Source organism: Notothenia rossii (assembly GCF_949606895.1).
Source record: "Notothenia rossii genome assembly, chromosome: 6".
Classification (NCBI taxonomy): Eukaryota; Metazoa; Chordata; class Actinopteri; order Perciformes; family Nototheniidae; genus Notothenia; species Notothenia rossii.
Window position 1 is genome coordinate 23,073,329 of NC_136909.1, and position 14,657 is coordinate 23,087,985.

The 14,657-nt window shown below is 41.1% G+C and overlaps 1 protein-coding gene across 4 annotated transcripts in view; it reads right to left on the reverse strand.

Moving 5' to 3' along the window:
* efna5b (ephrin-A5b) overlaps nt 1–14,657 on the reverse strand; it is an 86,701-nt gene that overhangs the window by 9,286 nt on the left and 62,758 nt on the right. For all 4 annotated transcript variants that reach the window (XM_079688471.1, XM_079688470.1, XM_079688472.1 and 1 more), the window contains one exon: nt 8,430–8,722. In XM_079688471.1, the coding sequence (XP_079544597.1) occupies nt 8,430–8,722 (293 nt within the window). The remainder of the gene's footprint in view (nt 1–8,429; nt 8,723–14,657) is intronic.

The following is a 14,657-nucleotide window of genomic DNA, read 5'->3' on the forward strand; positions in this document are numbered from 1 at the left end:
CCCCTGGCTAGTAATGGCTGGTCCCCTCAGTACATTGCATTATGCATCAGCATTAAGGCAAATGGAATGAAGCAGAATCCAATTACGGCAGAACAAACAGGTGGGCTCAGTGCGGCTTAGGCACAGTATTGTTTCAATCACAGCCCAAGCCAAGTTTTATTGCAACTGTAATGTTATCTGGAAAACACATTTCCGTTGCCTTTCAATGAAAGATTCAACAGCACATTCCAGACATGAGGACATAAAACATGTGTCTGTAGGGATGGGAATCTAAAGCTAAGTTTATGCTGGCTAAATGCAGTAGATGATATCATGGCAGGATATTGAATTCTGAACCATCATTTAGGAGGTTCAATGGCTCTGCTGTAAAAGAACACTGCGAAATTACGCAGTTCCTTCTTTTGACAACTATGTTTAAGAATCAATCCATTGAGACTACTGATGCCAAATCTCCACAAATCTGATAACATACTGTGACAACCAACAGTTAACTTTTGATATAAAAGTATTTTTCAGCGGAGAACCCCAGCTCTCTAAAGTCATGTATCCCATGATGTGAAAATGCCAAATTATAGCATCATGTTAGCATGCTTCTAGTCGGCAACAGGCCTCCAGCTGGTTTTAATAATGGTGCTCTAATCCTTTGATCCCTGCTTAATTGTTAGGATGGGGCGGGTTAAACAGAATGCCCTGCAAAGTTGTGTCCAGCGATGAGCATTCCTAGCAAGCTAATTCTACCAGCGCTCTGAAAAAAAAGCCGCTGGCCTTGTCTTTGATTCACTGAGATTACTCATGTGGATTTTAGGTCCAGGAGTCTGAGTTTACTTAAACCAGTGTCCAAGAGACCGGACACACATTGACAAAACATAAAAACACATGCAAAGCTCCTTTTCAGAACATTTGTGCCATCTACTCTCGTCTCCAACCATTTAATTAGACAGTTTGCAGCCAGAACACATCTCTTCCATTCTGTGTACAGAAATCACTGCCGGGATTCATTAAAGTCTCCTTCGCTCTCAGGTTGTGGAATCAGTCAACAAGGACAATGTTAAATAAAAAACACCCAGAAAAAACCTTGAATATAAGAGAATAGTGGGAGTTTTAGACAGAGAAATAGAGAGAAAATATTTGTATGACCCCTTCAATAGGTAATATTAACTGCTACACTGTCCAAAGTCATTTCTTTAATGCCTACACACACAGTGCAGTTCATGTGAATTTAAATTATTTTCAGATGTACTCGAAATTACTGAATGTCCTTCACAAAGACTCCTTTCCACATTCAACCAGCTGGCACACATTCTTACCAAGACATCGTGGAACGAGGGAAAGAATACAAACTGTATGTGTGGTTGTATGCCCACACAAAATGTGCACGTGTAAGAAGATGGAGGGGACTATCCACTGAAGAGGCTCATTAACCAGATGCTACCACAGCGAACACACAATAGGAGGGAAGGAGGAAGCTGGGAGGAGCAGTGAAAGAGGAGGACTTAGATTCATGCAGCCGAGGGAACATAAACTGTCCCCCCTGGTGATATCTGGCCTTTTGCTCTTTCCTTCAACCTCCGCCAAAAAGGAACCAAAGTCATTTCTCATGCCGCTTGCTCCGAGGTGAAGAGGTTACAAGCAATGAGGAAAAGAGTGAGAGAAACATGGGGAAAGAGCAATGAGTCGAGATGGAAAAGTGAGTTGAAATCGATAAGGCCTAATTAAACAATACACTACTTTCCTCGCAGAGGGTGGGGACAAAATCATTTGCATCTGCTATTATTTAATTCTACATCAAGTGTCATTATTTTGTTAAAGATCAAATAATAATCGAACAAATCATTTGAAAATGCAAAGCAACTAGAGTCAGTTAACCTTTGAATCAGCTCATTCATGTCTTCACACCCAACAATAATGTGTTTTTTTAATCTAAAGGGGGTTTGGCTTTTTAAAGCAGCCACACAATAATGAATAGCTGTATATAATATGGTTTCATTACTGCACTCAGTGTGTCCCATCGAATCATAATATTATTATTATAGCATATTATACATCCACTGATTAAAGGAGAAAAAAACCTGTGTGTGTATCAGCACAAGTGTGTATATTCGGGGAAGAATGAATAAATGGGGAATAACCAATTCAACATGATGACCAATGGACTGGGTTGATATTTCAGTGTACGTGTTAATGGTTTAATGGCCAAGGATAAAATGTCCTTGGCTTTGATAAAGGGAACCATAATGAGTTCCTGAAGACGGCTGTTAGCATGAACAACATTAGGCTGAGAGGAACCATGTGCCCTCGCCTGCCCTACTTCTCATCTGATGCCTTGGCTTTCTAACAGCCTTTCAGTTTCTGTTTCTCAGCAGACAAAGTGACGACTACTTTATTGGCGTTCAAATTCAAAGTAACTTGATTAGAGACTTTTGTCTCCTTCCTCGCTTTCACTGAGCTGTCAACAAGTGCAACATGACTTATCTCATAGGTTATTATTAGCCAACTCTGGCAAATGATCTATCTGGCTGGTTGACTGTTTTCACTTTATTTTAAAAAGGAACTCTCGAAACACCAATGAGCATGTAATAACCAGACCGTAAACTATGTATTTGTATGTTATTGGAGCCAGTAGACCCAGCTGCCTTAAAATGTTTTAATGTGTGTTGAATGTTCATACTCAGATTGAGGACACATTTAAGACTTGTCAAAATAAAGTGTCATTGTAAGCCCACTACAAGCCAGAAAAGCTTTAACACACTGTAACTTGGTTTCGCAAGTCTTGTGATTACAACTTGAGGGATGAAAAAACCTAGCGTTCTTCCAAATAATATTTCATACTTTTTTGTTTTAATTATGGTTTTAAAGGCCAGTGCTGAGGTTTACTTAGGTTAAATCTTTTCATGTATCACAACATATTTATACTCCAACGCGCCACGCATTGACCCCATTGGGACATTTATGGAAGCACCTGCGTGACGGACATGCAGGGTTCTCCCTTTCTTTTGTCACCCTCCTTTACATGTCTAGCATGCATGCGTACTTGACAGGAAGTGCACAAATCTGGTGCAAAAGACACACAGGGAGAAATAGTTTTGTTGTACCATCGTATAATTCAAGGAGAGAGATGGGATGAAAGGGGGGACAAGAAATGATGTTGTAACCAGGGGAGGCTGAGTTGCTGGAATGTCTATCCATCTATCAGGATTATAATCATGCATTCCAGACTGGGTGCATCTGCGTGGCTTTTTGTATGTCTGTTCATGCGTGTGTATGCATATTGTCCATGAGTGCATGTGTATCCATGCAAGTATGTGTGTGTAGCTTTTTGTCACATTACTCCGTTTTGTCAGATCATTTCTGAATCCTGGTGACAGGGTTGATTTTTCATGTGAATATATGAGAGGGCTGAGTTATGATGGTGTCCATCCCTCCCTGTACCACCACATGGAACAGCACCAGCCCTTTGTCATTATTAGCAGACCTCCCATAGCTCTCCAACAAAACACAGAGTGAATGCACCGTCCCCTGCCTTTATTTCATTTATCCATTAAAGCTTTTCCTGCTCCTGCTACCGCCTGCTACACGATCCGTACTCCTTTCTACTTTTGAATGAGAATGGCGTTTCACAGGATTTGCGATCTATCAGATGACAGCTATGTCACAGAGAATCTGTTTGAGCTCTCTGTGTGCAAGTAGCAGTCCAGTAAAGTTGAAGTGAGGTTTTTTGAAAAAGCCTTTTGGATATAAGAAGGTTTTTCTTGCCTGGTATTTATGATCAACCCTAGTCTTCTGTTGCATTTTGAATATTGGCCTATGGGCATCTACAGAGTGATTGAAGCCTCACCAAATATTTTTCTCTTTGTAATTTAACACGGATAGAATCATCGCCCACCTCTGGATTTTGTGTTTTACCATGAAACAAATGTTCATTAGATGTCAGCCACAGGCTCCCCTAAGCTCTATAAAGGTTTCTAAAATATCCTTATTTTACATCCAAATAAATATCTTTATAAATAAATGGATCCACAATTAAGAAGCAACATTTTTGTTTATGGTGCTTTCGATGAGAAGCAGCACCAGTCCTTGAAAGTGGATGAGTCAAACCACAAGAAAAGGACATCTGTTCTGCCTACAATCTGCCACTGCCTGATCGCATCAAGTGCTTTCCTATCTGCCACCCATCTTACACGCCTAAAACACCATAACTGGGCTCACTCATCTCTTGCAGTGTGCTGCAACTGATATTGGATTGCTGCCCTTTTCAGATTAAAATCACTCAAATAGGAGATTGTGGATTGTGTCCATATTAGACCAACGTGCGAGCATCAGCATTCTACGAGATGGGTTTCACTTAAACCGTGAATGAACTGTGATCTCTGACCCAAGAAGTGCTGTTACTGTCTGCGTATCCCGTGTGTTAGTCACAGAGGCTGTAACTCATTTCTACAGTAATTCTGTGTTTTACTAAATTGTTGCGTAGTGGCCATCATTACATTACCCTCTGTATCTTCCTAAGTCTGGTACATTTGACATGTTTAATATATTTATGATAGGTATTTTGCTCTCTGTCATGTGTTGTTTTGGATGGCAGAGAAAAAAACACAGCTGAGTGTTGTCTCCACAAAGATCAGGCTCCTGACTGACTCCAGCTTGTCTTCAATTACCTGCCAGAGAGGAGAGGCTGACACTAACAGAAATTAAGAATTATGACCTCCATTCGAGTAAATTCCCTCCGTCCTGCTGCCGTTGATTAAACTGTTTCTGTTGTTGAAGCAGATGACAGCAGAACCCTGTCTCCTCTCTATAATCTTATCAGAGATACAACAAATCAACCCTCGACCCGCATCGAACTCATAGGGCGAAAAAACCATTAACGGGAATTTTCACAGCAGGAATATGATTTGACAGCTTAATTTTCATCTACAAACAAGAACGCTAATCAATCACGTCACTGCGGGCGGATTTTTCATCCCCCATTCCCTCAGGTCATTTGGCTACAGAAAGTTATTCGAAATGAGGAAAAGATTAATATTATGACTGTGTATATGAGCCCTGTTCATTTATGTACAGCATACAGTTTATATATATATATAAGTAGTAAACATGGTTAATCTGAATGGATACTTGAGTGGAATCAGTGAAATATTGATTATGAATAACTATTCTTTCTTCATTAGGACTATCCTTCCACTGCAGTGCTATGAAACCAAAGAGAAAATGCATTTCATGTATTTCCCTAGATGATATACTGTTATGTCTCAAGTGGATGGGGCCGTTGGAAGTTAACTATTGCTAACCTCTGCCTTATGTGCTCATGGATAGTGGCCTCTGCCTCGGGACACATTGACATTTCTGTTTAGTGCAGGTGTAAAGTATAGCCAGTTTCAGTGGGTAATGATGCATAACATTTTCCCCTGTTAGCACTGCTACACTTTGCATTCACACAATGAAGGCAAACGGGCTTCAAGGGCAAATACTGACCACTGTGTGTTGTGCTGAGCTGCACTTAACATCATACTTTTTAAAGAGAAAGTCTTTGTTGAAGCTAGTCATAGGCTCTGTTTGTGGTGTGATGTATTTTGAAATGTAACTTATAAGAGACCTTGTGTCAATAGAAAGTAATGTGTTTCATAAACATTCAATAATGAAAGTAATCACCCACTAATTACTGTTGGAGATTCATTATTTAGACATTTAGCCTTGGGTACTTGAACATTTCTATGCCCAGTGGAAGCTGATAAGATGAATATTTAATGATACCCGGGTAACAAACATGGGTAAATTCAGGTTGTGCACAAAAGCAAGCAAGCCATAAAACACATTTGATTCCCCTGCGTTGTAGGTCCTAAAAAGTATTAAACTTAACATGTTTTAATTTCAATTAAAATTGAAAGTGGTATGAATACTTTTAAAAGCCTGTATAAGTGGTTATGTTTCTACTGTATACAAGCAATGTTGAGAAACGTCGTTTTTAACATCAAAGTAAAAAGGAACTTATTAAGCTGATAGTTCTTGGGGCGATTTTACCATAATGTAATAGGATTATGAGATAAGAATTATTCTGAGAGTGGATGCATGCAACTACAGGTCCACTGTGCATGTAACGGTAATCATACATTACACTGTGGAAATATAAAAACATACCTGAATATGTTGAAAAAACACCTGCTTCTAATGAACTCTGGCTTTCCAAGAAAGAAATACAAGTGATTCCCTCTCTCATATTTATAGTACTAGTATGAGAAAATCACAGTAATTTATTTATACTCACTTAACTAATTCCGTGTTTTGACAGAACTTTGCAACATGTTTACAGAACGTTGTATTTATTACATTTGTAAGATTAAAGGATAATTAAAATGATGTAACCCGATGCAAGCTGGAAGGTTTTTTATGTTTCTACTACTGGGGCATGGGAAGACTTCCCGATGATGAAGATGATGATGATGATGATGATTATGATGATGGTAGAGATGGAAACAGATGTTGCAGATAAATTGGCAGGTGTAGTAATGCAACTACCTCCCTCTCAATCTTCCTCCTTCACTTCCACATTCTGTCCACTAAAGAAACTGTCCAATCCATCAGCAGCATCTCCCATGCTACTTATGGACATCCAGACCGGACACATTGGCAGTGGGAAATCACATGTCAGACCACTTCATGGTAGATGACTTTAATATCCGTAACAGTAGCCAGAGAGGCTATACGCTAGAATCCTTCAATAGCCAATGAAGCCGCGGGCCTCTAAACCAATATGGCGTGCACCAGCAGAATGGATGTGTTCCATGGGAGCCCTGTCGGTCGCAGTGTAATTTAATCTAGCCCTTAGGACAAGCATCTCTCAACAGAAATGGAAAAAATATATGTTAGAAATACAGACTTGAAGGAGTGGATGAATTGTATAACCCTTCGCTAACCCCAATCTACGCTCACAACTTCCAAGACTTCCATTTTTCCCTCATTTCATTTAGTATGTCAATGCAAAATCTGGGTAATTTTTATCAGACAAATGGCCAAACACCTAGAGTTGAAAGGCCTCTGAAAGAAGATCTCAGGCTATTTGTTTTATAGACAAGCTTAACGGAGAAAACACCTTTCACCACAGAGAAAACGTACAAAACTTTAGGGAGGAGCTTTTTGTTTTTCTACTCAGTCTCTAACTCTGAGGTGTAACAGAGCAAGAAGAGGGAGAGGGGAAAAGGGGGGGAAATGCATTAAATGAGAAAAGGACAGAAGTGTTGGCTGGCTGTCAGGTTAACTGCTTCATAAAAAGGTGCCAATTTCAAAAACAGACATCAGTGTGTAGAGCTCGGCTCAGCAACGCTCTCGACTCTTTCAACGCTGTCTCAGAGGGAAGGAGAAAACACAAAGACTTTGACAGCCACCTAGAGCTGCATTAACACCTCATGCCAAACTTTACAGATAAACACATACAAGAAGCACAACCTGCAACATTTAGCAGGAAGACGTTAACTGTCAAAAATGACATCTCATACATTGGCCCACAAAGTCCTTCAGAAGACGCAGACATGCATTACACTGCATGATGTTGCACTCATGCCACCGATAGGAGAACATAACCATGCGTCCTGTTTTGTATTTTCAGCGTGTCCCTGTGACAAATGTGTTTTGAGCGAGTGGCAGAAACGGCACCTACTGACAGTAACTCCTCCGTATAGCCTGTGAGGGGAGGACAACTCAACTCCATTCCACTCTATCACCTTGCTTTGATAAAACCTAATTTCCCAGGGGCTTCAACTTCAGATGATCTCCGTTAGGCTCAGTTTCTATGCCAAGAAGCAGACAACTTAAAATCTAACGCAAGTTGAATAAGAGCACAACATAACGGCAGTATTCTTTTTGGGATACAGTATTGTGTAGCAGGGGAAGTGAGGTATAATTTTCAAACTGTCTCAATTTAACTCCCCCGTGAATTCCATTGCCATTTTAGGGAAGAGTTCTCCATGAGCGATGAGAGCAGAGTGAAAAGCTTGGATAAAAGCACAGCAGGAAAGCACCTACTAGGATCACTGTAATGCCACTCTCAAAGCTCTGTGGTGAAGTTGTGAAAACATGGGTTAGGGAAAGCGTGTAACTATATCTCTCAGGCTTTGTTGTATTAAAGGAAAAACATAAGGTCAGAAAGGGGCCATCTGAGTTTGTGATTCATGTCAATTTAAGTTTTTTAGGTTCATATTTTTTCTTTTAATGCATGTCGGGTTTTGTGTAGCTTTTGGAAACATGCACAACATAATTAAACATCTAATATGAAAATAAGATTGAGATTATCACTGCAGACAATGATACTATTGTTAATATAGTCAGAAGGGTGAGAATGAAAGGAAAAGCCTAAATAAAGATTTAGTTGTTTACCCTTTGTTCCCCCACAGTGTAAACAGTATTCTATTCAAAAAGCCATCATGATGGAGACTCACATATGTAGTAGTATTCTCTGCCCGGTCTGAACTCAAAGCCCAAGGAGAACGGAGTGAAGAGCTGGAACTTCTCTGAGAACTTGAGCGGCCCGTTGGGGGAGTGCGGCCTGTTGCACTCCCAGCGTTTGAAGCCCTTGGCGGTGTGGTCGCATGTGCTGTAGCCATCGTAGTTAACCATGTAGAGGACGTAGCGCTCTGTCCGCTCTTCAGGCACCGAGTCTTCATAGTGAGGGCAGTACACATCCAGGTAGTCATTTATGCATACGTCGATGTGGTAGTCTCCACGATGGAACCTGGTGGTTAAAAGGGAGGAAAAGGTTAATTTTGAAATCTATAGTTATAAAGACACATCTTATAATCCTAATACGTCTGTGTATTGATGCATCAACATTGCTTCAATAATCACAGATAAAAGGCTGTTTAAATTCAGAACATATGCAGAGAATGCAGGTTTGATCTCTCGGCATTCTTTCAATGCTGTGTGGACATTTACAAGCCTCAGCTCTCTCATCTTCTGGCTCCAATACATTTGTGTGGGTTGGTTTATCTATAAATCAGTCATTGCAACATATATTTACTCACACATACACACATCTGTGTTCCCAATGCATCCATGTCTGAAAAAACATGCTTGCAAGAAAATAGTTTAACGTCTCTTGAAAGAAAAATACACTTTTTCTTTAGTACTTTTTCCACAAAAAGTTAAACAGACAGCAAGCCAGAAGGATCGCAGGGATACAGGATGGCCCAGACAGTAAATGTCAGGAGAGGAAAAATACAGAGCCTGGCTGTCCCTGAGGGCTGTGCGGTGAGGCATCTTTACAACTGCAATGATCTAGAACGGGCCACACAGGGTCAGAGGGCTTCAATGCGTACAGGCAGATTCATCAGAAGGCCACACACACACACACACACACACACACACACACACACACACACACACACACACACACACACACACACACACACACACACACACACACACACACACACACACACACACACACACACACACACACACACACACACACACACACACACACACACACACACACACACAATTCTCTCTGTTTAACAAAAAGGTTTCTCGTGGGGTTTGGGATGGTATGACCCTAACCATGTCTCAGGGGGCCTGACAGAAAAGCACTAAACACGTGTAAGCTTGCTAGAGATGTCCTTAATTTAGCACACACACTTGAAGTGCCCCAAAAGGTGATGATGTGACTCACAAAGTCGAAAAAGTACACGCACACACACACATACACACAGCTGGTGCCACTGCTTCACCCAGAGGCTAGGTGGTGTGGTTCATAATTGAGACTCAGTCTTAAGTGCTGTAAGAGCACAACCTGACGAGAGTTTTGACAAAACTTTTAATTGAAAAGTGCCACTGATGTCTATAAGAAGGGCTCTTAAAGCTCCACACAAGGGGCAGAGCGTATAACAGGCTAAAATAATTGTATCCTGAGGACTCTCGGGCCTCAGGATTAACTAAAGCAGTACACACGCAGAAGTGTGACCTCTTTCTCTTGCCATCCATTCTATGTGTGATTGTGTTGTCCTTTTTTCCACATCTCTATGGTGGGGAGGAGGTTTTGGGTCTCAGGTCAAATCTGTTTGGTGGCACCAGGAAGTTATTTGACAGTTTTTATCTTTAATTGTGTCATCCTAATTCACCATACTGTAATTTTACAATGTTGATCTATTTGTTACACACGGCATACTGATGACTGTACATTCTGGAAAAAAGATCCCTCATCTATTATTTCTCCATCTTCCTGAGGTTTCCTACATTGTTTTTCCTGGAAAAGTTGTTTTTCTTTCTGACAATGACAGTATGGTGGGTGTAGTAAGCTGTACAAATTGTATATAGTATAGTATATTTATTTGCTTTCTCTATTCAAAACTATCGCTAGTTCTTGTTAGCTCAATGTGATGTTTGACCTCTGGTTCTATAGAATTCATTTTCTAAATCGCTTTATGTAAATTAAAAACACTGCCTTTACTTGCATCTGCAGTACATCTATACCCACATCATTATGATCACAATGCAAACCAGACTACTTGTTTGGAAGATCAAATAGCAATTTGTGCAGAATCTGCTTTAGGCGCCTTCACTTGTCACTTATTTCTTTCTGTTATTTGGGATGATTAATGTAACAATCATGCGAGACATGGAATCACAGCCATTTCTCATTTATGTGATCATGTGTGTCTGCCCGTTCGGGTCTTCTGTATTTATTTATGTGCATGTTTGTGTATGTGACCATAAGCTAGCATGAAATGTAGCCTTTCTGTGTTTACCCGTGTAGGGTAAATACCAATGTGAGAGTGTTTACAAGCAAGGCAGGGAGCAGCTCATCTGTAACATCTCATTTAAAACATGTCTGTGGAGGTCCAGGAAGAGCCATGCATCTCTCTGCTTTAAAATGTCACTGACTTAATGGTCGCATCCTCCCATCCGCTCACGCAGTTTGTGTGTGTGTGTGTGTGTGTGTGTGTGTGTGTGTGTGTGTGTGTGTGTGTGTGTGTGTGTGTGTGTGTGTGTGTGTGTGTGTGTGTGTGTGTGTGTGTGTGTGTGTGTGTGTGTGTGTGTGTGTGTGTGTGTGTGTGTGTGTGTGTGTGTGTGTGTGTGTGTCTGTGATGTTTCAGCTGCCCTTCTCTCCCTGCCTCAGCAGTCAGAATAGTGGCTCGTGGCCCTGACTGCAAATGAAGCAGAGGATGTTTGGGTGAGTGAGCACATAAAAGGGACAGGACAGGCATTTGTAACATGTGACACGCTCACTGTCTCTCTCTCACACACACACACACACACACACACACACACACACACACACACACACACACACACACACACACACACACACACACACACACACACACACACACACACACACACACACACACACACACACACACACACACACACATACACACACACACACACACACACACACACACACCCACACACACACACACACACACACACACACACAAACAACTAGCACACACTTCCACATGCACACATACACCCACCCACGTACATACATTAGGTCTGTGTTATCAGCTCAGTGGGCTCCCTGGCACACTGGCACATGAACAGCAGTGAGACAGCCAAAAGCTGCTAATGGCACCAAGTGAGAAAGAGCGTGAGGGTGAGAAACAGACAGACAGGGAGAGAGAGAGAGAGAGAGAAAGGGACCTGGTTCCAAAAGAAGGTGAGGGAATACAAAAAGAGGCAACAGAACTGAATAATGCAGATAGCATTGCCAGGTTCCCAGTGGATCCAAGTATCTGCAGGAGTTATTCAAAGAGGCATTTATCATTAAAAAAAGATTTACTTTAACTGTGTGTATGACATAAATGTGTTTGCAGTTAAAGATGTACACTTTTCTCCACATCCTTTCAGTGCCGGATTATCACCAAGAAGTCCTCCTGAAAACGTCCTTTATTTTGTAACAAGCTGTGTTTGTTGTCCTTATAAAACCAAGTTATCAAGGGACTAATGTGGGAGTTTTAGATGCGCCTGGTGTCTTGTTTATAGCGATGGCAGCTTGAATCGGCTGCTGCTGTTCTATAAACATTCCCCACTTTTTGGGAGGAAGAGGAGGCCTTTCCTCACTGGGAATGGAAATGTGTTGTTCAAACATATCAGCCTCTGTAAAGGACATAGGAGTACCAAGAGGTTTCACCAATGGAATGTAAATCAAGGCTGTACTCTGTGAGAATCTTAAAGAGTGACATTTTAGCAGAAGAGACAGTTCAGTAACACTGCAGTCAATAGAAGAGAGTAATTGCAAAGAGACTGCAGGATCAACTAATCCAGTGGGCACAAAGGACAAATGTAAATGAAAGTTGCATCAATATTTGCTGTTTTGTTTGTTTGTGTCAGCAATATATTGTGTCTGAGTTTGCTTAAAAATAGTATTTATTTATTTGTATAATGAAATAAATATATCATTTATAACTTATCCATACATTTGCCAATCAAAACTATATTTTTCATTATTATGTCATGAGATGTTAAATCAATATTAAACTTTAATTTCTGGCAGTTGAGCTTTGATTCAGATGCCCTGCCCCGCCACCTGTTGCTGTGTTCATTTAAAGGGGGCAGTATTGTTCAACCATCACAACAGGCCAATCCAAGTTGATGTTAAAGCAGGATCCCTTTTTTAGGTGTTTTAATTATGATATGTTATAAGAAAACAAAAACATATTTGATGGTGGCACACTCAAAAGTGCTTACAAAAATGACTAACATGTTTGTTCCTAGGACGAAAGCTAAAAGCTGGCACAGATCACATAAGAAATTGTCCAGATGGAGTTAACGCTGAGTTGCCTTCGCTCCTCCTCTCAATGCCATACGCATGTATGCACTCCACCCAACCACCACACTCACTCCCTCTTTTACGACATACTAATAGCAACATCATGAGAGCTCTTTTGCATTCTTGTGAGTAAAGAGTTGCAGCTGAGAGTGGCAGCGGAGGCCTGCTTCCAGCAGTAAAATAGGTAATTAAGGAGCAAAGTTGGATGGTAGGCTAATTGTCAAATGGAGATAATTGCATGCCTTTGTTATACCACAGCTGTCCTAGGGAGCTGTGGTCACAACACAAAGCCAGTGAAATCAGCTGGACACCGAGGGCGGCTGCATATGTTTGTGTGAGTGAGAGAGTGGCACATCATCTTTATTACCAACTGATTACATTTTCACACCACCTCCTCAGGCCCTCAGGGCTGAAACTGAAGGTCCAAGTATTGTCAGCACAAACACACACACACACACACACACACACACACACACACACACACACACACACAAACACACACACACACACACACACACACACACACACACACACACACACACACACACACACACACACACACACACACACACACACACACACACACACACACACACACACACACACACACACACACACACACACACAGAGTCACAAACAGAGAGTTTGTGAGAGCTGCTACAGTGAAGTGAATGCTGGGTAAGGTGGCACACCACTGCAGTCGCTGATTGGCTCATTTCCATTTCAATTACACAGCCCAGTGACATCGCTGTGTTGCCACACACACACTCACGGAGAGACAAACACACATGCACAACTAGACTTTCACGCACTGGCTCTGTGCACACACACACTGTACCCAATGAACTCCCATCAGCCACCTCTTTGAGCTGTGCACCGGTGACTGCAGATAGAAAGCAAGAAGGACAGGGAGAGATAGCTAACCTGAGTAAAAGAGAAAGACAGAGAAAAAGGAGGTGAGCAAGAGCTCAGTGGAAAGCTGAGGCAGGGAGCAATCGGAGTCATCTAGCCAGTTGAATAAATGAGATTCAATAGAAAGTGCCTTACAGTGTGCTGCCATCGTATCGCACAGCTCTGAAGTGAGCAGTGCAGTATTATAGCTCAAAAGTGTCACCCAGGAGAATCAGAGAGTGATCCCACACACATTCAGTTTATAAAGATTATGTTTACAATTATTGTTCGTGTTTATTATGGGAGAAGATACTCTTAAACATCCTCATTTAAAAAAAATTATTGTCTTTGGTCTCCAATGTTGATTAGAAATAAATTGTTACACAGTATAACATCTTGTCAAGGCTTAACCTCAGGGCACATTGTGAGATGTTGTCATTGTTGTTACACCAACAAATGTAACTGACCACATTTTGACTATAAGGAAGGAGAATTGATGAATACACGTTGACAAAATACTATAAAGATGGTGAGTTATAAAGCAAAAAAGCCAAGCCTTAACAAACTACTTTGACAGGAACTGTCATGAACATAGCGCTCCCACACTGCTGAAAGCTGCTTGCATTACAAAGTCAAAGCCTCCTCTACCCGAGTATAAAAGATCCACTCAACTCCTCTTTCCTATTTTCACTTGCCTGAGTTTTTTGATTGGCCCAGTACTGCTCTTGACCCCAAATCAGATCTAGTTACATTATTTCACCCTTCCCTGTTGAAATTCATACATCTGATATATTTTCAATTCAATATCCTCCGGCAATGTTCCTTTGCCTGATAAATCAAATCACAGTCACCTACAAACTGCAAATGAACTGGGACCTTAAAAGGCAAAATAGTGATATCCTGTTAAGTGTGAATTTGTACGTGTGTGTGTGCATGTGTGCGTCTGTGTGTGCATGTTCCTCAAATGAAAGATCATTTGTTGATTTTGGTCCGGAGGGAAAATATG